General features: G+C 44.7%; 1 protein-coding gene across 3 annotated transcripts in view; it reads right to left on the bottom strand.

Annotated features, from left to right (window-relative positions):
* Nucleotides 1-5,582: 5,582 nt before the first annotated feature.
* The window catches only part of Ank3 (ankyrin 3), a gene marked incomplete at its 5' end in the record, with an annotated part of 136,964 nt that continues 119,564 nt past the window's right edge, over nt 5,583-22,982 (bottom strand). For 2 of the 3 annotated variants that reach the window (XM_029553902.1, XM_029553903.1), the window contains 4 exon segments: nt 5,583-7,038; nt 16,337-16,413; nt 17,825-17,908; nt 21,699-21,785. In XM_029553902.1, coding sequence (XP_029409762.1) covers nt 16,345-16,413; nt 17,825-17,908; nt 21,699-21,785 — 240 coding nt within the window. 3 annotated transcript variants of the gene reach the window in all.

Below are 22,982 nucleotides of genomic sequence, written 5' to 3'. Positions count from 1 at the left end.
ACCGAGTTAGGCAGAGACTAAGACCATCAAGAGCTGGCATTACCCATGAGGCTGTCCTTAAACATGATGCATTTTTAGCCAAGGATGGGTAAGCTGTACCATGACAAGCACTCCTAAGACAGGACATGCACATGGCCAGGCACATGGTCCAGTGACTGGCAAGGCTTGGTCAGAGGTGACACAGCCTAAGACAGAAAAAAATGCATAAGATTAGAGGAAGGAGATAGCTACCTCTCCTTAAGGAGTCATCTATGAGATGGTTAACCCACGAAATAACATCAGTCTGGCATTATAAAATAAAAATAAAAGGGGGAGATTTGGGGACCTAAAGGCCCTGCCTTGCAGAGGTCTGAGAGGAAGTTACTGGGCCACGGCCTGACTTGTTTTGAAAGTCTGATGGATACTTCCGCACTGCTGAGGTGTGCGTGATCAGCACGTGATCATCCTTAAGATACACCCTGGGGGGGGGCAGTTCCAGGTGCCTTTATAAGCTTTGGAACAACAAATGAATCCCAGCTTGACTAGGTCCCCATTGCGTCTGAGTGTCCCCGGGTAATGGGGGCCGGCGTGGGCTGGTGAACGCGTGCTTACTCATCCCCAATCCTCACCTCGCCGGGGGTCACGGGTTCGAGTCCCCGGCGCTGATGTAGCCTTTTGTTGTGTAGGTTGTGCACACGGACGGAAGACAGAGGAGGATGTCAGCTGTCACTCTCTGCTTTACTCCCTTGAGATAAGGGCTCTCACTGAACCCAAAGCTCACTGTTTTGGCTAGGCTGACTGGACAGTGAGCTCCCAGGATCCCCCTGCCTCTACCAGCCCCGCCCCATCCCCAGTGCTGGGGTTATAGGCAAGTGGGCTATACCTTGGTTTTTTTTAAACATGGGTTCTGGAGATTTGAACTCAGGTCTTTATGCTTGTGCAGCAAGCTCTTTACCCACAGAGCCATCTCCTTAGTCCCCTCGCTTCTTGTTTCAGGCTCTAACTGCAGATGGCAACGCATCTCAGTAGCCAAGGTAGCAAGCCAGGCTGTGGGACTACCAGCTCTGCTCTTCACAACCCAAGTGCTGACTACCTGTGGTGATCTGTGCACCCAGACTCAGCTGTCAGACATGTACTGCAGCCCTGAGGGGGTCCAGTGAGGCTCCGCCTTGGAGAGCAAGCAAATGCTGGGTGTATTAGGCTGAATACTGACTGCACACCCTTGGTGTGGCCAGCTCTGCTCTTGTGCCCTGGGAGGCACGATGGTCCTCTCTGTTCAGGGAGATCACCCGGAAAGGTGCAGCTGTGGTGCCCAGGGGCCACAGCACTGCCCTCCACCTACATCATCTTCCCATTCCTCAGCAGGATGGGCTGTGACCAGTTTCCATGTATTCTAGGGTTTCCTTTCCCAAGAGGCCTAGGTATCTATCTCATGCAGAGGCTGCTTCTGTTCTCTCCACTCGGAAGGTTGTGGGCACTGAATGTACGCCGTGGAGTGAGATGGATGTAGGGACGGGTGGACTTGGGCCTTTTTCTTGTTGACTCAGTCCTTTGTTCTATCCTGGGACGATAGTGCACTAGGCGACTGGCTTGCCATAGAGGACCTGAAGGGTCACAAGCGGGGCGGCATCGGTGTGTCCTCTTCTTCAACCACAGCAAATGGACACCGGGAATTCAAATGACGGTGGACTTGGGCCTTTTTCTTGTTGACTCAGTCCTTTGTTCTATCCTGGGATGATAGTGCACTAGGCGACTGGCTTGCCATAGAGGACCTGAAGGGTCACAGCGGGGTGGCATCGGTGTGTCCTCTTCTTTCTTCAACCACAGCAAATGGACACCGGGAATTCAAATGATTAAAATAGGTTGGATTTTAGAGGAAAGAGGGAAAGGAGGCAGAGGGCTCATGATGGATCCTCGAACATATGTTTTTTCTGCTGTTGGTCACTGGGGCTATAGAGAATTCCAGAAATGGTATGGTCACATCTTCAGATTTTTAAAGAAAAAAAACTCAAGATCGAAGTTTTCATGTAATCTGTTTTTTTCAAATGTCACCCATCACTTCAAACTATGTAGTTCAAGTATCTCTGCAGGCTGGAAGTAGCCCAAGGAAGTCCTAGATGTGGTTTCTGGATGCTTTGGTGCTTCGCGACCCGGCAAGCACATAGCAACCCGGCTGCCATTTTTGTAGAGCGGGGCCCAGCACACATATTCCACTTCATGGCCTGGTTCTCAGTGGTCGGTGATGAGGGTGAGGTTTACAGCCACAGCCAGGGCAAGGATGCCCACTTCAGTGATGAGGGTGAGGTACTAGGGAGTTTGGTCAGTGAGTGGCTACTAGACTGTGGATACTTTAGAGAGCTAAGTTGAGTCCCCTCACTCAAGGATCACAGTTTCCTCTGAAGGCCTGTTGTGAAAAGCCGAGTCAGTACTTCATCCAGTTCTTTGCATTGCACCACAACTTGAGTCAGCAGAAAAGTGGTAACTTGAAGGGGTTGGGGTGAAATTAAGCAGAAAGATAATGTTTTCTTTTGGAGCTCCCTGGTAGTCCTAGGGAAAAGGTCCCAGCCTTTCTTGTTCTTGGTCTCTCTCCCACAGTACATGCTTCTCCTCAGGGTCCTCAGAATCCACTGAGCATGTTCACCTCAGCTCTGCCATGGAACTCCTCTGGAACTGGTGAGGAGGAGTCTGATTGTCCTCCCTACTGGAAATGCAATCCTAACTCAGGAAGGGCCAAGGGATGTAAGAACAAATATGTCTGCCTGGCTGAACACAGCTCAGCTTCATTTTCTATTTAGAAATGTTAGCATTTAATTCTACTAAATAAGCAACAGTGGGCTGGGAGTGTGGCTCAGTTGGTTGTTTACCTAGCAGGCATGACACCCTGGGTCCCATCCACAGCACTTCATAAACTGAGTGTGGTGGGGCTAGTTCTATAATTCCAGCACTCAGGAGAAGGCAGTAGGAACAGAAGTTCAGGTCCAGCCTTGGCTATATAGCAAGTTCAAGGCCAGCCTGGGTTACATGAAACTCTGCCTCTAAATGAATGAATGAATGAATGAACAAATGAATGTAAAGTTATTTGGCCCATTAACAAAGGTATTTGTCAGGATCCACTGTCTTGTTTTTGTTTTAGGGAACAGGGAACCATGTAAATAATGATCTGCTCTCTTATACACTTATTAAAAGGAATTAAGGGCTTGAAGGATGGCTCAGTGGTTAAGAGAGTGTATTGCTCTTGCAGAGGACCTAAGCTCACCTACATCCAGTGGCTCACAACTATCTCTACTGTAGCTCCAGGGGATCCAACACCTCTGTTCTCCGAGGGCACTCACATTCAGGTGCCCCCCACACACACAATTGAAAACAAATCTTTAAACAAAGGAGCATTAAAAAAAAAAGAGAAACTGCCTCAGATTTCAACCTTGGAAATTTCACTTCCAAACGATTTGGCCACCCATCAATGACAGAGAAGCAATGCCCCGTGATGATGAAATGACACACCCTTTAATAAACCAGCGTCGCCTGACAAGTGAATACTAAGACTCAGGAGGGTCTAGGTTGCTGGTCCAGCAGAAGCTGCCAGCAACTTTTCCTCCTGTGGTTTCCTTCTGGGTTTTCTCACAGCCTCATTGCACAACCCAGTGTGACCTGGTGCACAGAATAATAACAGCAAGCAAACCACTTTTTTCTTTTTAGTTTATTTGTTGTGGAGAGAACCTTCCATCTTTATGGAACCCCAAGGTGATACTAAAAAGAACATGGTGGAATGTTGGGATGTCGAAGCAGAAAAGGCAGCTGTTGCTTGAATGACCAGTGAAGAGGCCCCTTCTGGAAGCATCCTCAGCACATAATGCCATCAGTGGGCAGCACAGTCACAGTACCTTTGAAGTTAACAAAATTAGGAATTTGGTAGAAATATAGAAAGGAAAAATGGTAAATCTCAGGAATTTATCAGTCACAGTTCATTTTTTTTTTTACAGCAATATCAAAGAAATCTTAAATACATTTGAATGAGCTGGCAGGTCAGGCTATATTAGAAAAATGTAACATACCCCATTCAATCCATGTATATACATATAAATTAGATGTTAAATAAAATCCTGCTTTTCTTGATACTTCTGAGTAAATTTATGAACCTGGGTTTGCTCGAAGCTTAGCCCCTCATGTTTCTGCAGTCAGATTTCTAAGTGTGTAAACATAACCCCTTCATCTCTGGTAAGTAACCACTGGATTTCCAGATCAAGCTAATGATCTCTGCCAAGGGCCAAGAGTCAGGAATTCATAGCTCTTAGATGGGAGGCTAAGGCCCTTACACTCTGATCTTAGTTTTACAGGAGTTTTGGGGGCATTTATTTTTAACTTTTGGGAGCCTCAGCTTGCCCTAAGATGATTCCGATAAAAGGAAGGGAGGGTCATTTTTATCTGGACTGTCACCCAAATGCACTCTAGCTTCCTTCTTCACAGAAATAACTTACGTGGACCAAATAGGCTTTCTATACTTGCCCGCTGAATGGCTTTGCATCCCACCTGGCAGCATCTTCAGTGGCCAGGCAGTGACAGCCTTGAATGGTATTAAGCACTTATATAAGCTATGTGGGGACTTTGCTTATCAAAGGTCACACCTAACTCATACAGTGGTCATAAGGACTTAGTTAATGAATGGAATGTGTTCAGAAGAGTGGATGGTGTGTACTTTAAGGGATGATGACAGTTTCTACTACCATACTATGCTAGGCTATGGGCTGGGATAACAGTTAAAAAGACACAGTACCTACTCCTGTGCAGCTCTGACTCATGTAGTAAAAGGGCCCAAACTCTGATGCCTTCCAGGCTAATTAGGCCCTGCAGATGGAAGAAAAGAAGCTGGGTCATGGGACTTTTAGGGCACATACCCAGCTGGAGAGAAAGGAGATTTGGCTTGAGCAGGTCTTTAGGGAATGAGATCTACTATTGCCAAATGGTGCTTGCCAAGATACGTCAAGGCCAGCCTGGTGCTGTAGGCTCAGCTACTGCAGAGGGTGAGGCAGGATGACACTTTGAAAGGTCAAGACCAGCCTGCGCAACTTAGTGACACCCTGTCTCAAAAATGTCAGAAGGTGGTTGCAGATACAGCCCAGTGGTAATGCGTGTGCTTAGCATGCACAAGGCCTTAGGTTCAATCCCCAGTACCCAGAAATAAAAAGTGGAAAAACTGGCTTACAAGTAAAAGCTCTCAATTTATAAGGTCTGACAATAAATGTCAATTAAGAAACTAAACAAATGCTTTAGGGACTAAAAGCAACTGTAGGCTGGATGACCCCCCCAAGAGTGGCGGTTTATAACTCCTTGACTTACTGCTGTAATAGCCCCAACTTTATTTTCAGGGGGCAGCCGAAATAGACACGAGCAAAGATGATCTTGTCTCTAATTCTTGATACGTCAACAAAATGCATGGAGTTTATTATGCATGGTGGGATTTTTCAAGGGAGGACTGAACATTAGGGAGTATCATTTAGTGACCAGAGGCGCGGACAGGATTAGTGGGCAGTCGTGTGGCCAGGATGCCTATGACTAGGGGATAGTTACCCTTTGCCAGAGAACAGACAGACACTGTAGCGCACAGATAGGTGAAGAGTTGAACACAATTTATTTTATGCTTAAATAATCGACTAGGGTCATCCAGTGTCTGCTTTTTTCATACATATGTCATTAGAGCTATGTGTCCATCAATGCTGATTTCATGTGAAGATAATCAACGAATTAAAGAATTTCACCAGAACCCAAATAAAAATGCCCTTTAAAACACAGCAGCCTTATTAGCCTAATATGACACCGCTCCAGTGGTTACAACGATTGGCTACTCAAAGGTGTCTACATCTTATAGCCGGTACACAATACAGTAATAGTTTTTACAGCGTGCCTGTATCCTACTAGCTAAGGATCTGTTTAGTCCATTTTTAAATACCCATGACTGGGGCCTCTTGTGAGCACCATCCCTCTCTACAGCAGTAAGCATTTCCCCCTGGAAGCGACTAACAGCCCCCCACCCCCAAGCAACTACTGTATGCTTTTTTTTTTTTTTTTTTTTTTTTTTTTTTCAGTTTAGGTCATTTCATTGAAAAATTGGCAATAGCAACAAATATTTAGATGAAGGGCTTTGTGTTTACAGATAAAATCGTCTGTTGCAGGATACTGTAGTGTTTGCAAAATTGGAAAAGGTTTAATCAAAATAAGGTGAGGCGCATGCATCAAAATATTAGTATTCTGAAGAAAAAAGTTTTTTTCACAGAACTACAGAATTCCCCATTTAGGGAATTATTTAAATTTGCAGCAGATTTTTTTTTTTTTTTTAAAGATTTGTGTTTTCTTTTTAAAATCAAGCTAGCAGTTTTGCATGTACAAACATTATAATTGCTAATATACAAGAATCAGTGAAGAGTTTCCCGCCCCTCCCCCCAGAACCCGTCCCTCCTCTTCTAGGGCGAAGTCCTGAGAGCCTATTGTGAAGATGCATTTGCCGTATCTGTGTTCTAAGAGGCAGTGCCTTATCAACATTTATTCTATTTTTTTTCTGTTAGAATTTATACAGTGTTATTATTTACAGCAAAACTATTGATGTTTTATTTTTCTTAAAAAAAGAAACAAATAGTGTTTATACCCTGACAGTTTGGGTCCAAGAAAAATAAGGCGAGCTGTTGTGGATTTAGTAATTTTAGTGTTTTCTCCTTGATTTGATCATTCTATGTTCCCGTGTCCCTCCTGGAGGCTGGAATTTCTTCCTTTTGAAAATGACAGCAAATCACTTGAGACGGACTCTGAGAAGCACGGCTCCTTCTCCAGGCAACACCGAGCGGCTCTTGCACAGGTGCTGATCCGGAAACAAAAGTGAGTTTCCATGCTTTGAAAATTGGCTCATGCTAAATTAAGAACGTGAGTGGTTTTCTTGTTCTTTCTCTCCTTTTTGCATAAAAAAATCCCGTCATTGTGTGGAAGCACAAACGAACACCCCCTGCTTGGAAAATGTTCTTGCTGATCCCTGTTCTGTCCACTTGTCAATACTGGCAGTAAAGACACACGGTCCTGTGGAGAGAGAGACACACAGTAAGGCAGCGAGTTTAATCTTCTGGCTGCTTATTCTTCATTCCTTTTTTTTTGAGACAGGATCTCATGTAGCCCAGCTTGGCTTTGAACTTACTGTGTAGGCGAAGGGCTGCAGATCCTGTCTCTATCTCCCAAGTGCTGGGATTACAGGTGTGTACTGCCATACCCAGTGTGTGTGGTACTGGGGTTTGTAACCTGGACTTTCTGTATTCTAGGCAGGTACTGTACCAACTGACCTACTGATAGAGCATCAATAAGCCCCATAAATTAACTGGTCCAGTTTTTATTAACTATAAAAAATGTCTAGTCTATCTGTTGGAGGACCCATTTTTCCAGTCTTACAGGTCAATTACCTGGTGATGGAACCACTCTCAGGAAGGCAGGTTATGCTAAATAGATGGGCGGGACACCTGGTGTGTTAATTAAGTAGCGAATATTTCTGTCTGGAACTAGCTCAGGTCCCCGCAGAACCTCCAGACCAGCCACAGCCATGTAGGTCTCCGGAAGTCTGTCCGCTTTCCCGAACTCTTCAGGAAAGCATAATTTCTCCTTTGCTTCTTCACTTTTTCTCTAAAGCTTCCTTTTCCCAGCCATGTGGCTGCCAGTCAGCCCCATGTCTGACCTCCACACAGGCTCTAAACCTGCCCGGCTCCGTGGCTTTCTTTCCTTCTTCCCACTATTCACCACCTCAGGGCAGCTGCCACAATTACCAGCTCGCCTGCTCTGAGGATTTTTCTTTAAGATTCTAATAAAATTGTAAAAGCTTCCATTTGGGTCCACTCTTAAATTCTTTTATGAATGAGTCTAAGAACCCTCTAGGGGCCCCTCTTTCTCCCTGTTTCACTATAGCCCTAGCCCTATTTTTAAATTTAGAACTTTCCTCTGACTTTACCACTTAACAGACAAGAAAAGGCTCAGAGAGTAGAGGCTCTGTACTTGTTCATGGGGTGGTTAGGCTGCCTGCCAAGGGCCTCAGAGGACCAGGCCCTGGGGTGTCCTGGGAAACTTTTAGAAGCAGTGACTTTAGCTGGGCGACCCTGTGACTTTCACAGAGCCTTTCTGTGTTTGAGGATTTAGAGGCTGAGTTTCAAAGAATCTATCTCTGAGGCTAGGATAATTCAGGATTACTTGGCAACTCAAGATTTATTTGTAGGGGTAGGCGAGATGGCTCCCAGCCACCTGTAACTCCAGCTCCAGGGGATCCAATACCCTCTTTTAGGCCTCTGCAGACATCTGCACATATATGACATACACACACTCATACACATCAATAAATAAAATCTTAAAGTCATTTGTAGCTCTAGGGGCTATTACCAAACTTGGGGTCACACACAGTCTGTACTCTAAGAAGTCATGTTTGACCATTCATCCCCAAGAAGTGAATGAAAACAGTCAGATGAATAGTTTTAAAAAAGCAGAAAGTGTTCTTGAACTTGACTTCTTGTGACAGATTGACTCTCCACATTCCTCATCATGATGCAGCTAACAGTGGAGACTGCTGAGATTTCCACCACTGTCACAGGTTTTCATGGCTGCCAAGGGCCTCGCATACAGACTTGGATAGGACATCTCGGTTGCTTCTGTAAGGCTTGTAAGTCCTGTCCCCTACAATCCAACTATTCTTTGAAAAGGGGGAATAATTTCATTGCTGTGAAATTTCTTTTGTATGTGCAAAGTAAAATTAATGGCTATCTTAAATCACTGCAAAAAAAAAAAGTTTATCCTTCCTGCTTACATCAGCCATGATGGGATAAATTAACCTTATCTGTGCTTTTTGATAGAGGCGGCTGTTGAATGCACTTGACTCCTTCACACAGCTCCGTGCTTTCTAGTTAGCCTTCCAATGCCACAGTAAATGTATAATTTCAGCTGTGCTTTTAGTGGTCTGTGTGGAGTATGAATCTTTCCCCATAGAACAAAGATCTTCCTAGGTGGAATCTTCCTCCCTCAAGGTGAGAAGGGACTAACTGAAAGCCTGACAGCTAACAGACAGCCTTCCAGAGTGAGGGAGGAAGGGAGGATTGTTTGTGTTTCCCTCACAAACAGCAACAGATTCTTCTGTCCCTCCAGGAAAATCTTTAGAATCTGGCAGTGTCCTGGTGACGTTGGGGTTGTTATGGAGACAAGTTTCTTTCTCCTTGGATCGACTGCCCAGGACACCCTGCTATTGCTTGAACACTTTAGAACACACTTCCTCTGTGTCCTGCTGTGGGCTTGGGCTAGCTTTTGTTTTGTTTTAGAATTGCTACTCACCTCTCTGCCCCAGGTCACCAATGCTTCCCAGCCAAGAACACCAAAGTACCCATTCCTCCTGGGGTGATTTCAACACCTGCCCTCCTCCCAGGAAGGAAAGTGACTCACTTGGGTAGATCTCATTACACAGGGTGGGCAAATCCTGGAGATCAGGATTTTCACACCTGGGTTTCTACCATTAAATCCTAATCTTCCAGGCACCAGGCTTCTTAAAGGGCTCTGATAATGTCTACCTAGTGTGTTCTACCCCCTTAGGGAGAAAGAATCCTCAGTAGAAGTTTCAATGCTTATGAAACTATAATAAACTAAAATTAAGGGTTGATTCTCTTTTAGTTTTGTTTTCAGTTTGGGGGATTTTTTTCCCCCGTTTTTTGAGACTGTGTCTCATTGGAGCCCAGACTGGCCTAGAAGTGCTATGTAGCTGAGGCTGGCCATGAACTCTTGATCGTCTTGCCTCTGTAGCCTACGTGTTAGATTACAGGTGTATACTACCACAGCTGGCTTCAAATTTATAAACTAATTCCCAGTTCAGAATGGATGATCTCTCCAACAAATACCAATAAATGAGGCCTTTTTGAGTTTGATCTTTTCTAGTGACTTATGATTTAAAAACATCGGAAGTTACAGACCAGCAGGAAGAAAGAAAACACTGATGTATATTCTGAAAGGGAAAGAAAATATAATGTATTTACTTTACTTTTATTAAATGTTTATTATGTGCCAGGCACTGTGAATTAACTCAACCCTAATAACTGGGAGATATGATGTCTTCTACTGGTTTGTATTAATAATAGAACAGAGACACAGAGTTCAGTAAGTGCCAGGAGTCAAAACCACCTGACTCCAGTTCTGTTTCCACTGAGTATAGGAAAAACACAATATAAAACCATCTGTATGGAACCGAAGAGATGACTCAGTGGTTAAGAGCACTGGCTGCTCTTGCAGAGGACCCAGGTTTGATTCCCAGCACCCACATGACAGCTAACAACCATTCGTAGCTCCAGTTCCAAGGGGCTCAAATGCCCTCTTCTGACCTCTGTGGGCATTGCATGACCCAGGAGCACTTACATACCTTCAAGGCAATACACTCATACACAGAAAATAAAAATAATTTTAAATAAGAAAAAAAGAAATCTATACTCCAAATACATTCTGGGAAAACAGCCAAGAAACAGAGTCCTGAATGTGGAATGAACCAGTTCAGGTTGTGAATAGGGAGTGGAGTTTGACCAGATCCCAACCTGTCACCACAGCCTCAGGATTTTGTGGGGTCTCTTCCTGCTTCATTTCTCAGTGAAAAGGCACAGATGCCTGCTTGGTATATTATGAGAGCCAGCGCTCAGGGATAAAGGACTAAGGCACCATCACCAGAGAGGGCTAGGTGGCCCGGCTGCTGTGACTTCTCCCACGGTGTACGGGGTCTCCCTGGCTGCTTGTTGCTGCCGCCACCCTGCCTCTGCCAGCCAGGCTTGGTGAGATCTTATTCTTGGTTCCCTTCTTTTCTTAATACTTTTATAATAGTACATCCTAATTGAGGGTTTCTCCAGGCTTAGCCGCCACCATTATTAAGCAATTTACATGTGTGAACTCATTTAATTCTAAGCCAAGTCTGAGACATGTTACTGTGATTCTTCTACCCAAGGTTACTGCTGTTCGTTCGGGCTTCGCTTAAGCGCCTCTGTTGCACTGAAGTAGCGAGAGGTAACTTGGCCATTCTCACATAGCCAGTGAACCTGTGAGAGCTGGAGCTCTGGGCACCTGCTGCTTGACATCACTGTTTGGCCTTGAGCACCCCCAGCATCCACAGTCAAGGTCATCTCCCCATCTACCTCAGCCCTGATTTGTTCTCCTGGACTTAGGTTTCACATGCCACTTAATGACTGCTTGGAAGCCAGCGACCCCGGCACCGTCCATCACTCTGCTCCCACACTCCCCACACAACTGTCCATCCCATTCTTGGAGCGGTTTTCAGATCTGCCCTCACATCCCCTCTCTTGCTTCAGCTCCATCTTTGTTCCTGTGACTGAGAGCCTCGCATTCAAACTCTTCCACTCACTCCCTTGAGAACGTCTACTGTTACTAACTACAATCACCTGCAATCGGTATTCTAGCACAGAACCCGCAGTGTACCCCATCATCTCTCATGTAAAGGCCGAACCCCTCAGGCCCTCAGTATCCACATAAAAAATGGGGCACAGCAGCATGCCGTTGCAATTTCAGTGCTGGAGGCAGCAGCCTGGATGAACTGATAAGCTTCAGGTCCAGTGAGACCCTGTCTCAAAAGTTAAGGTGGAGAGGCTGGGGAGATGGTTCGGTGGGCAAGATTACTTACTGTTGGGGCTGGAGAGATGGCTCATCGGTTAAGAGCACTGGCTGCTCTTGCAGAAGACCTGGGTTTGATTCCTAGCACCCACATGGTGGCTAACAACTGCCCATAACTCCAGTTCTAGAGGATCTGATGCCCTCTTCTGGCCTCTGTGAACACTGCATGCATACGGTACACTTAAATGCATGCAGGCAAAACACTCATACACACAAGAAAGAGAGAGCTTTCTGTGTAAGCATGAGGACCCGAGTTTGAATTCTCAGCACCTGGGTAAAAAGTCTGTCATTGTCATGTACTCCCGGCTGCAAACCTGGCACTGTGGGGTACAGAGATGGCAGGGTCACTGGGGCCTGAGGGCCATTAGCTTAGCTTCGGTTCAGTAACAGACTTTGTCTCAGGGTGGTAGGGCAGAACAGCTTATGTTCTTCTCTGGTCTCCGTTGGCATCACACCCACAAGTAGTGCATATATACACCACAATATGGCGGAGGGGGTTGAAGAAGGCACCTGGTGTGGACCTCTGGCATGGACCTCTAGTTCCTATGTACATACACACAAACAAGGCCAAACTCTGAGCATAACCAGCATCTTCCACGTCTCCCAAATCTTACCCTGTGAGAGCAAGTTTAAAAATTCAGTTCCGAGAAGTCTCACAGGTATCTTCTGTTGGTGGTAACTGTTCTGGTAGATGTTATCAGCATTCTGTTTGTTCTACGACATTTAGATTTAGGTTGCTTATGATCACATGTGCCATTCAGAGTAGACTATAAAATTACATCGCACAAGAGTTTCCTCAAATGAGCAGCAGCCATTTAGAATAGGTCCTCTGTCTCCTATACAGTGCACAGCACACCTTGTATAGATAGAAATGTAGATAAGAGTGTGTGTGGCCTCTTATTCATAAACTTTGGGTGGTTAACCTGTACTCAGTGCAGGAAAGTTTCTCTCATCCACTGAGAAATTGCACTGGTTACTATTCTGAGGCAAAACCAAGCAAATCTTCTAAACATATGGATCATCTTAGACTGGAGTGGGGGTTTTAAAACCACCTAGCTGGGGCTAGAGAGGTGGCTCAGTGGTTAAGAGCGCACACTGCTCTTGCAGAGACCCAGGTTCAGTTCCCCGAACCCTGGTGTCAGGTGGGTCACAACTGCCTGTAACTCCAGCTCCAGGGAACCCGATGCCTTTGGCCTCTGAGGACACTACACTCATGTGCACAAACCCATACATATACATACATACAATTAAAAAGGAAACCACCTAGTCTCTGAAAGGCAAAATGAATGAAAGCTATGGTTAGGGATCTTAAGATGTGGGAGTGGAAAGCACAGTCTTAAAATTCTTTAAAAAAAAGATTTTATTGTTATTGTATGTGCATGAGTGTTTTGCCTGCATGTATGTAAGTGCGCCCATGTTGTACAGTGCCCCAAGGGGCCAGAAAAGGGTGTCAAATACCTTGGAAGTGGAGTTACAGATGGTTGTTGGCCACCATATGGGTTCTGGGAATTGAACCTGGGTCCTCTTGAACAACAGCAAGTGTTCTTAACCACTGAGCCATCTCTCCAGCCCCTTAAATTCTTTGAAAATGTTGCCCTCCCTGGAACTCACTCCCACACTCTGTACTTCTGTCTTCTCCCCAGATAATGACATCTGTTCTATAATGATCAATATTCAGCTCCAGTGGCAACACCCACATTTGTAAGTCCAGCTCCAACTTCTCCTTAGAGCCCATTTGCCGGTCATCTTCAAGCTACTCCTCTTAGACTTCTCCTTCCTCACTACCCAATTGTCTGCAAACTTGATTCTTCTTCTCCACTCTACCCAAAGCTAATCTAGCAAGTACCCATCTTCTTTAAACATACAACCAGGTCCCCAGCCCACGCCATTGCTGTGGCTTAGCTTAGATCTAGCAATCATCTCCTAACAGGTCGCTTTAATTTTATTCTCCCCTATTCATTCTCTACACAAGTTCTAAAAAAACATCAGGTTGGGGATTTAGCTCAGTGGTAGAGCGTTTGATTAGCAAGCGCAAGGCCCTGGGTTCGGTCCTCAGCTCTGGAAAAAAACAAAACAAAACAAAACCCATCAGATCAAAGTGTTGCTTACAGGTTGCTGGGTGTGGCGGTGCCTTTAGTTCCAGCACTCAGGACACAGAGGCCAGCAGATCACTATGAGATCAAGGCCAGCTGTTCTATGTAGCAAGTTCCAGGTCTACATAAGACTCTCAAAAAAATTAAAGAAGAAATTCTTTGAAGGCTGCAGCTTCCTCTCAGAATGAAACCTAACCCTTTCCTCCACTTTACTGTAGGCCGGCCTCCCTCAACCCCATCTCCCTAGATGCCAGTACACAGACCTGCCTTCATTTCCTGGGGTGCAGAGGGCCTTTCCTACCCCTTCCCCATTCTGCTCCTAGTTAGTTATCCCGACGTCCCAGAGCCCTCCTCTGGCTCCAAGTCTAAAGATGTTCCCATTTCCTTAGCTGGTGTGTAATCCACTTGCCTGCCTTTCCTCATGTGAGAACTTCAGACAGTAGGGGTCACGGATGGTCTAGCCGCTGCTGCCTATCTAGTTCCACTCTGAGCCAGGCAGAGGGTCAAGGACCCTTCAAAGGTGTGAACGAAGGGAAGGAGCTGCGTGCTAGCCTCGGAAGAGGCTCTGCGGCCTCCTTTGGCTTCTGTGTGGCTGAGACCCTGAGCATTTTCTCACCCGGGACTTGGAGCATAGCCAGTCTATCCTGGCCTCTCTCTGAGGATGTTCCCTTGCTGTGACCTCACTAAGCAGCCTTTAAACGGTACTGGAAATAAACATCTGGAGATTATACATAGTTTAAAATGAAGACTTGTTTTACAAAAGGACAGAAAAACTGCAAGTTTTGTTTTTTTTTTCAGTGCGAAGAAATTTACGAGTTTTCTTCGTGCATGTATTTGATTCAAAATCCGCTTTTCAATCTCTCATTGGCGAGTGCTACTTTTTAATAGAAGAAATGGTTAAGAAATGTGGTGTCCAGACAAGTTGAAATTTCATTCCTTTGCTTCTCAGCCTTCTCAGTAGCACTCCGTTAACCTCCGTCTCCTCATTTCTAAAGTCTCACAGCATTGTTTTGGTAACTCTGGTCGGGTAACATGCAATGCTTTTACCTCACACTGGCATTTAAGAGTCACCTGATAGGTGATGATTATAATGTGTGAGTGATTTTGACAGAAAACTTAATGAACCAGGAAGAGCACCTGGTTGCATTTCAATACTCTTATACTGAAGGAATGGAGCCAGAGAAGGGCTCTGGGACTAACTAGGAACAGAATGGAATTGTGGTTGGAAGCATGCTTACCTAACGGACAAAGCCCTGGGTTTGATCCCCTACACTACATAAACTAGGCCTGTAAGCCTAGCAATTAGGCGGTGGAGACAGGAGAATCAGGAGTTCAAGGTCATGCTCAGGAACATAGGAAGTACAAGGCCAGACTGAAATATGTGAGACCAGGTCTAAAAAAAACAAAATTCTCTCTGGGCTTTAGTATCCAAGATAAGACTATGCCTCAATTCTTTATCTCAGTACTCAGGTGTCAGGACTCCGTGGGCAAGAGAGGGCAGAAAATGAAGAGAAACTAGAAAGTTCGCTCTGTTGTTCTTGCCTTGGGGCTCAGAGGATAGATCTGAGTGACTGTAAGGACATGACTTTCCAAAACTGTTTTCTCATCCCCAATTGGCTTCCCAAGTGTGTCTGTTAAAAAGAATGATATGAAATCCAGAAAAGCAATGTTAAAGGAAAAGAGTGTGACCTGCAGAGCAAAGTCCAGACAAATTTAAACATGGCAAACTTCCTAAATATTTAACTTAAAAAAAAAAAAACAGGATGGGGCTGGAGAGACGGCTCAGTGGTTAAGAACACTGGTTGTTCTTGCAGAAGACCTGGGTTCGAATCCCAGCACCCACATGGCAGCTGACAACTGTCTGTAACTCCAGTTCCAGGGGATCTGACAGCTTCTTCTGTCCTCCTTGGGCATGGCATGACATGGGTGCACTGACCTACATGCAGGCAATACATGCATATACATAAAATAAAAATAATAAAAAATATTTTTACGAAAACCCCCCAAAAACCATAGATCATTGACCTCATTAATGTCTTGGTTTATATAAAATGAATAGTATATTGGATTTTACTCATTTAATTCAGACTCAGCAACAGCTCAGTTTTAACTGGAACTATTGCCTCGGGCTGATGTTCTGCTAGCATGGTGAAAGGCAGGCGGGCTCTGAGTGCTCTGGGGGAAGTATGTCCTGCTGGTGCTCCCGTTAGGACTGTCTGCAGTCACGTCATATCATAGCTAGCCCTCACAGAGAGTGGGGGACTCAAAACTTCACGTCATAGCTAGCCCTCACAGTTATCGAGAGTGGGGGACTCAAAAACCAGTTTTATATTTGTTTCTGCAAATGGTCATTTGCATTTAAATTCCACTCTGATTTACAAGGGCAATGTTTATACACTGAGCTTGAGTCCAAGTTTAATGTGTACACACATACACACACATCTGTATCTAGAAACATACAAAGAACAGGAACAAGTTCATATCACATTTTTCTCAGGAGAAATTCAGTGCAATGGAGAAAATGTGCATTACTTATTAAGGAAATCTCGAAAATTCATGCAAATATAAGTCCCACTGCTGATGTAAATGCACTTCCCACCTAGACTGACCGTCACTGTTAGGAATGGCTTTTCTTTTCCATGTGCCGGATCTCCTTCTTCGCTTTCACCTTACAACCTTCTCCCTGCTTTAAAAGGAAACACATTTTAAGATCGTGAGGTGGAGGAGCTTTGAAGCAGTCCCCACTCATCCTTGGAGGCTGGATTAGGAGAAGAACTCTTGAAAGTACTCAATCTCTTCATATCCCAGAGGCAGATTATGTGCTTGGCTTAACCACACAGCACAGCATTACCACGGCAAGCCAGAGTCCATCCAAAATAACCATAGTACATAACCACAGCACCACCTTACTTCACAGCACCGCAGCGGGTTAATGATTTTAAAGAACAGCTGGCCCATTTCCTGCTGTCAGGTAGAGGAAATTGCCATCATACTCATAAGGCACCCAAAGTCTAAATTTTAAAAACTAGTAGTAATCAAAATTTAGTATTTTGCAAGCCTGTAGAACTTTAATTGATCTACTATAGTGAGACAGGAGTTTCTCAAACAAGCATTAAACAGGAGCTAAATGCACGGGGATGCTGAAACTGCCCTTGGTTATAGTCTGTGGCGTTCCCACACTGTCCTTTCAATCCTGGTCCAAGATGCTATCAGTTTTCCACAAATTAGTGCCTTCTTTTTGGTGTTGGGGGCACAGTTCTCTGAGAGCAAGGCTGCTTTACATGGTTTTACTCCATTTGAAAACAAGACACAAGGGTTCTTACTTTCCCATTTGGTCCTCAGACGTTCTCAGTTCACTTTCTTTTTCAGTAAACCCAATATAATTAATTTTCTATTTGTAATAGGAAGTAGGAAAGAATACTAGTGAGATGTTGTCTTTGAGAGAAAAGGGTACACTGGGTGAATCACTCAGAGCTACAAGCTTGGTTTGGTTCTGCACACTGGACGCAGGGCAGCCCCAAGCGGGATGCAAGTTGGGTGACAATGGACTTGACATTTTCCTACAAAGTGTGCTGAGCAGGGAACCCCAGAGACCAGACATGAGGACCATAAACCAAACTCCCTGCCAGCCTAGCCTGTCCTTCCTCAGTGCCCCAGACAGATACCCAGCTCCTCCTCCCTACAACTGGAACATTCTGTTCCTTGTAAGTGAACTGATCTCTGAGCATTCTGAAGACAGTTCGTATACAGCATTAAGGCACGGTGGGAAGGAAGTTGACATTTTGGACCCTGATGCGGCATCTGTATCGGAAACAACCACGGCAATGCACCAAGCTTCCAGGCTGCAGCAGCTGGTCTGTTAGCAGGGGAGCACACAGGTTCTACAGTCTATTTTGCCTTGGTAATCCTCTACATTACCACTCCATCCTGCTTTCTCTCTTGTGGGACAATCCGTCTTATTACTTTCCGAGTGATCTGTAGGAGGTAAAGTGACAGGTGGAGGCCACTGTGGAGAGGAGGCTCAGTAGCTCACAACAGAGTTTGTCATGCAGGGCATTTAACTCCAAGAGAAGCATGAAATCTCAGTGGTGGATTACTTTTCTGGTGATGAGGTTGCCTTCTTCATCAGTAAACTGCTCTTCCGTGACAGATTCACCAGGAATGTGTTTTGCTTCCTCTCCCTAAAGGATTTGGCACAGAGGTCAGTGACATGGGGGGCAGAGAGAGAGAGAGAGAGAGAGAGAGAGAGAGAGAGAGAGAGGGGAGAGGAAGCCATGACACCCTACACAGCACACATACATGCTCTGGGGCTGTAGATGAAAAAATTCCAAACTCTACATGGCGGGCAGAAGAAACCAGTGTTATGAGTGGTTGACAGTCAACAGTCTTCAATATTACACCTCAAGCATGAATCCAGGCATGGGTGGTAGTTGGCAACAAATTCCAAGAACTTAAAAATACGTATTTTCGAACTCAGTTACCCACAGGAAAACCAAGAGGCTTCATTTGTTGAGAAAAATGTTAGTCAGGGATTAGTGTTGTGAGCACATGCCTTAGAGCAATGCTCCAGAGTCAGTTACACCACGTTCACTGAGACTGCGGAGTGAGTGCTGTCTAATCTGAGTAAAACAGCACTTTGCTGGGAGATGATACTTAACAATCCACTCACTAACGGTAATACACCTTCGTAAAAAAGAATATGAAAAAAATTCAAGGTAGGAAGCGTCTACATGGGGCTAAGGCTGTGATCCTGAGAATGACTGTGTTGGTAGGTTCTTAAAGAACTCTCCCACAGTCTGATAGGGTAACAGACCACCAACAGTACCATAGGCCAGAGGGGTGGAAAGATCACCTTACATTCCTATGATGTCGATTCTTTTGGTTAGTAACTGTTCTCTAATTTAGGGTAGGAACTGTCAAAGGTCTTGTGTTGAGTTCGTCCTTAATCTTGCGTACGAGAAGCTTCAGTGAATACAAAGACAAGGAAAGCGTAGTCTTGTGTCTGAACACCCTGAAGTTTGCAACAAGTGTTTTATAGGCGAGCTATTTATATTTTCTATGGTGAGTTTCATATATGTGGAGAAAATAACATTTTAAGGATGAAGGTGTAAAGACGGGAAAACTACCAATGAAAGGTCATGAAATATCTCACTAGTCTAAGCTTGAATGGATGAGTACATCTGAGTTCACTCAAGCACCAGCTGTTGGAGTGGAACAATGGAAAGAATCTTAGGAGACTCGAGCAAACGAGCTCTGCTCAACCGGTTCTGAGAAAGTCCTTCTGCAGAAAAGACACTAAACTGTCTGAACAGTCCCCAAAAGGAACGAGTTATGTTTAGAGGCGTGGTGAATGTGTACAAGTGTATTGATCCAGATTGACACCCTCAGAAAAATCAAAGCCCGACTTGGAAACGATAAGCCATGTTGATTCTTGAGAACTGTTCTGGTGTGCAAGCATTTTCATTGTCGCACTTTTTACCCACAATGAAAGGTGCAGATGGTCCTCTTGATCTTAAACAGCCACTTATATAACTGCTCCAATAAGACCCAAATAAGCAGTCTCATTATGTGGAGTCAAGATCAGACAGGAGAGCAAGTACAGGAGACAGGACCTTAAAATCCATGTCTCTTTAAGTTTGTCAAGTATCTTAGAGAACAAATGTTCCAACGAAGAGACCTCTGGGACCCCGTTATAATGGGGGGGGGGGAGAATACGGTCTCATTAGCTTCGAAGACTCTTTGTACTTCTAAACAAAATGCCCTCTACCTAGTTTTGTTGACAACAGACTTCTCGGCAACTCCCCTCCCACTTCAGATATTATGGGTCACATAGGTTTGCATCTTTGTCTCTACAGTCATTTCAATAAACACACAACAGAACTTCCCTTTTCACTCCTGCTACGACCATCACACTTTTTATTTCCAGTTTCTAGACGTCTCTGAATAAAATGGAAGTATGACAACACACGATGTGCCGGTGTGCTCTGATGTGGATGATAAAACTTACAGAAACACAATGAAATTCATCTATTTTGCAAAGAGCAAGTTATGGATGAATCTGTGTAGTATGTAACCCACTGCTATATGCTAAGAGACCCATCATGTAATGACGTGTATGTACATGTACTATATATGATGTATCTGTGTAAAAAGACAGTGTGAAGTTTGCAAAGGGTAGTTACCATTGGGAAACAGAATTGAAAGAATGTTAAATAATTTTGAATTCTTTGATTCTGGGGAAGCATACACATGGACTCTTTAAAATCCAGAAAAATGTTGAAAATTGAAATAATAGATTTGCATTATATATAGGAAAATTATGTCAGTCATACCAAACTTCATGCTAGTTTGGCTGAGAGCTGCTTTAAAATTTTACCTTTGAGCTGGGCATGGTGGTGTACACCTTTAGTCCCAGCACTTGGGAGGCAGAGGCTGGTGGATCTCTGTGAGTTCAAGGCCAGCCTGGTCTACATATCAAGTTCTATGTCAGCTGGAGCTACAGGGAGACCCTGTCTGAAAAAGAAAAAAAAAAAAATCAAATCACTAGATTTTATAAGGAGATAAGCTTAGAGGAATCAATGACAAGCCCTTCTAAGCATTTGCGACCACTGTTATTCTATCAAATCATATACAAAGAATGAACACACGGATAAAACCTAACAGCTTATTACGAATAGGAGAGTGCACAACCCAATTCTTTCCACAGGGATATGAAAATAGTAACTAAAAAGAATTAAAATGTTATTTAAAAATGAATTCCATAGGTGAAAGTAGAGAGAAAAGTCACACGCTCACGCTCTGAACCAATTCACTGTACAAGCAGAAAGCTTAGAGGCTCATATTGTGGCAGGGAATCTTTCATGTGTGGATTCCTAAAGGAGATGCTTCCCAGCCAGAGCTAGCCCTCGGAGGGACTGAGCAGCTCCCTAACAGGTTCTAGTGTGGAGAATAGGGCCCAAGGGCTTCCTGTGGCCCCCAGTGTGGTGTGGTCTCCAGCTCCTAAGCCTCAGGTCAGATCCTCAGCACTGAGCCCCTCCAAAGGCTCCAGCAAGGGCAGGGTGAGGTACTTTACTGTCTTCTTTGCCACGGGGGTGGTCTGAATGGTCAAATGCCTGGCTTGGTCCAGCAAGACACTCCTTTATTATCCTATGGAAAAGCCCTTCACTCCAGAGTGCAGTGAAACAGCCCCCCTGTTCTCTGTATTCAACTATTCTCAGGTCAGGAAAGATGAGCAGTAGGCAGCAGGAAGCATGCAGGTGAACTCCGCATGCATAAGGTCGGTTCTTCCAGAGAGGGGTGATGAATGTTTATTCCCGGTGTTTGCAATTGCATCCTAAGAGGGCGGAGGCTTTCATTTCCAGTGAAAAGTGCTTCCTAGGTTTAATTTATTGTGCATGTTAGTATGGTTAAAACCTATTTCTGAAGCTTTGGCTTGACTTGTATTATCACACACACACACACACACACACACACACACACACACACACCCTCACCCTCACCCTCACCCTCACCCTCACCCTCACCCTCACCCTCACCCTCCCTATGCCAGGTGTGACCTGAAATTCTCAGTCCCTGATTGGCAATGAAGAACGGGCTTTCATTTCCAAGTCAAGGCAGTAGGACTTCGGGGTGAGAAGAAAGCCCTTGAATTGAGCACTGCATGTGCTACGAACCACACCCCCTCATCAGGACAGGATCCTTGTTAGAGCATTCAGCACTCCTCCAAGAGGAGCAGGATACAGATGCCAAAGGTCCCCAGATAAAACCACAGCTGTCACCTGTCCAACAGGCTTGTGCAGAACCCTCACTAACACATAACACGACTTTCTTTGGAGTGGTTCTTTTCACGAGCTTTCAAGTGTGCAAAGAAACACAGCCATCTCGTTATCAAGCATGCTGAGCTTTCTGAACTACGTTAAAGGTTTCTAGTGCTCCAGCAGCGTCCCGTCCCGTCACGTTCACCTCCGGTACCTTTATGATCACACGCCGGCGAATGACACGGGTGGTGACCCTCGGCTCCTCCTCTGAGCTTGAAGCACTCTCACTGTTTCTCAAGTCCTGATAAATGCATTTTTAGTATAATTTTATCACATTTAAAACAAAAGACATTCTGAGAAGGGGAATCAAGAAATGATTATACTGGCTATTTTTCCCTCAGGAATATTAGAACAGGTGTCTGTGAGAACCCTAAAATTTAAGTGGAACAAAATGTTTGAATAGGATTCAGGTTTCTGTGTGTGTGTGTGTGTGTGTGTGTGTGTGTGTATGCACAGGTAGGGATCAAGGTAATAATAATCTAATAATAGGGCCTTTTTGGCTTCAAAAATGAAATGTTATACTAGTTTTATGAAGAATTCATATTCTTTTTTATAAAGATTTATTTTTCCCAGAACTTGGGAGGCTGCTGGATTTCTGTGAGTTTGAGGCCAGCCTGGTTTACAGAGTGAGTTCTATATCAGTTAAGGCTACATAATGAGGCCCTGTCTCAAAAGGAAAAAAAATCAGATTTATTTTATGTGTGTATACAAGTGCCTCTGTGGATAGATGCACATGTGTGTGTAGATGCCCTTGGAGGCCAAAAGGTGTCAGAGCCCTTGAAGCTGGCATTATAGGCATTGTGAACTGCCCAACGCAGATGCTGGTATCTGACTTCTGCTCCTTATAACTGAACAGCAAGTGTTCTGAACCACCGAGCAATCTCTCAAGTCCTGGTATTTCTTTTTAAACTAGTTATAAATCTGTATTCAGGGCAGGAGAGATGGCTCAGCGGTTAAGAGCACTGACTGCTCTTGCAGAGGACCTGGGTTTGATTCCCAGTATCCACATGGCGGCTACGAACCGTCCTTAACTCCAGTTATAGGGGAATCCGAAGCCCTCTTCTGACCTCCGCAGCATTGCAGCATTGCACGACATGACACAGGTGCACTCACATACATGCAGACAATACATACACATAAAATGAAAATAATAATTTTTTTTTTGGTCTTTTTAAGATGGGGTTTGGGTTTGATTCCCAGTATCCACATGGCGGCTACGAACCGTCCTTAACTCCAGTTATAGGGGAATCCGAAGCCCTCTTCTGACCTCCGCAGCATTGCAGCATTGCACGACATGACACAGGTGCACTCACATACATGCAGACAATACATACACATAAAATGAAAATAATAATTTTTTTTTTGGTCTTTTTAAGATGGGGTTTCCCTGTAGCCCCAGCTATCCTGGAACTCACTATGTAGATCAGTGGCCTTGAAA

The sequence above is a fragment of the Nannospalax galili genome, unplaced genomic scaffold (assembly GCF_000622305.1).
Source record: "Nannospalax galili isolate Female #2095 unplaced genomic scaffold, S.galili_v1.0 scaffold684, whole genome shotgun sequence".
Taxonomy (NCBI): Eukaryota; Metazoa; Chordata; class Mammalia; order Rodentia; family Spalacidae; genus Nannospalax; species Nannospalax galili.
Note: the sequence above shows the minus strand (reverse complement) of the source record. Positions and strands in the feature narration are given on the sequence as shown.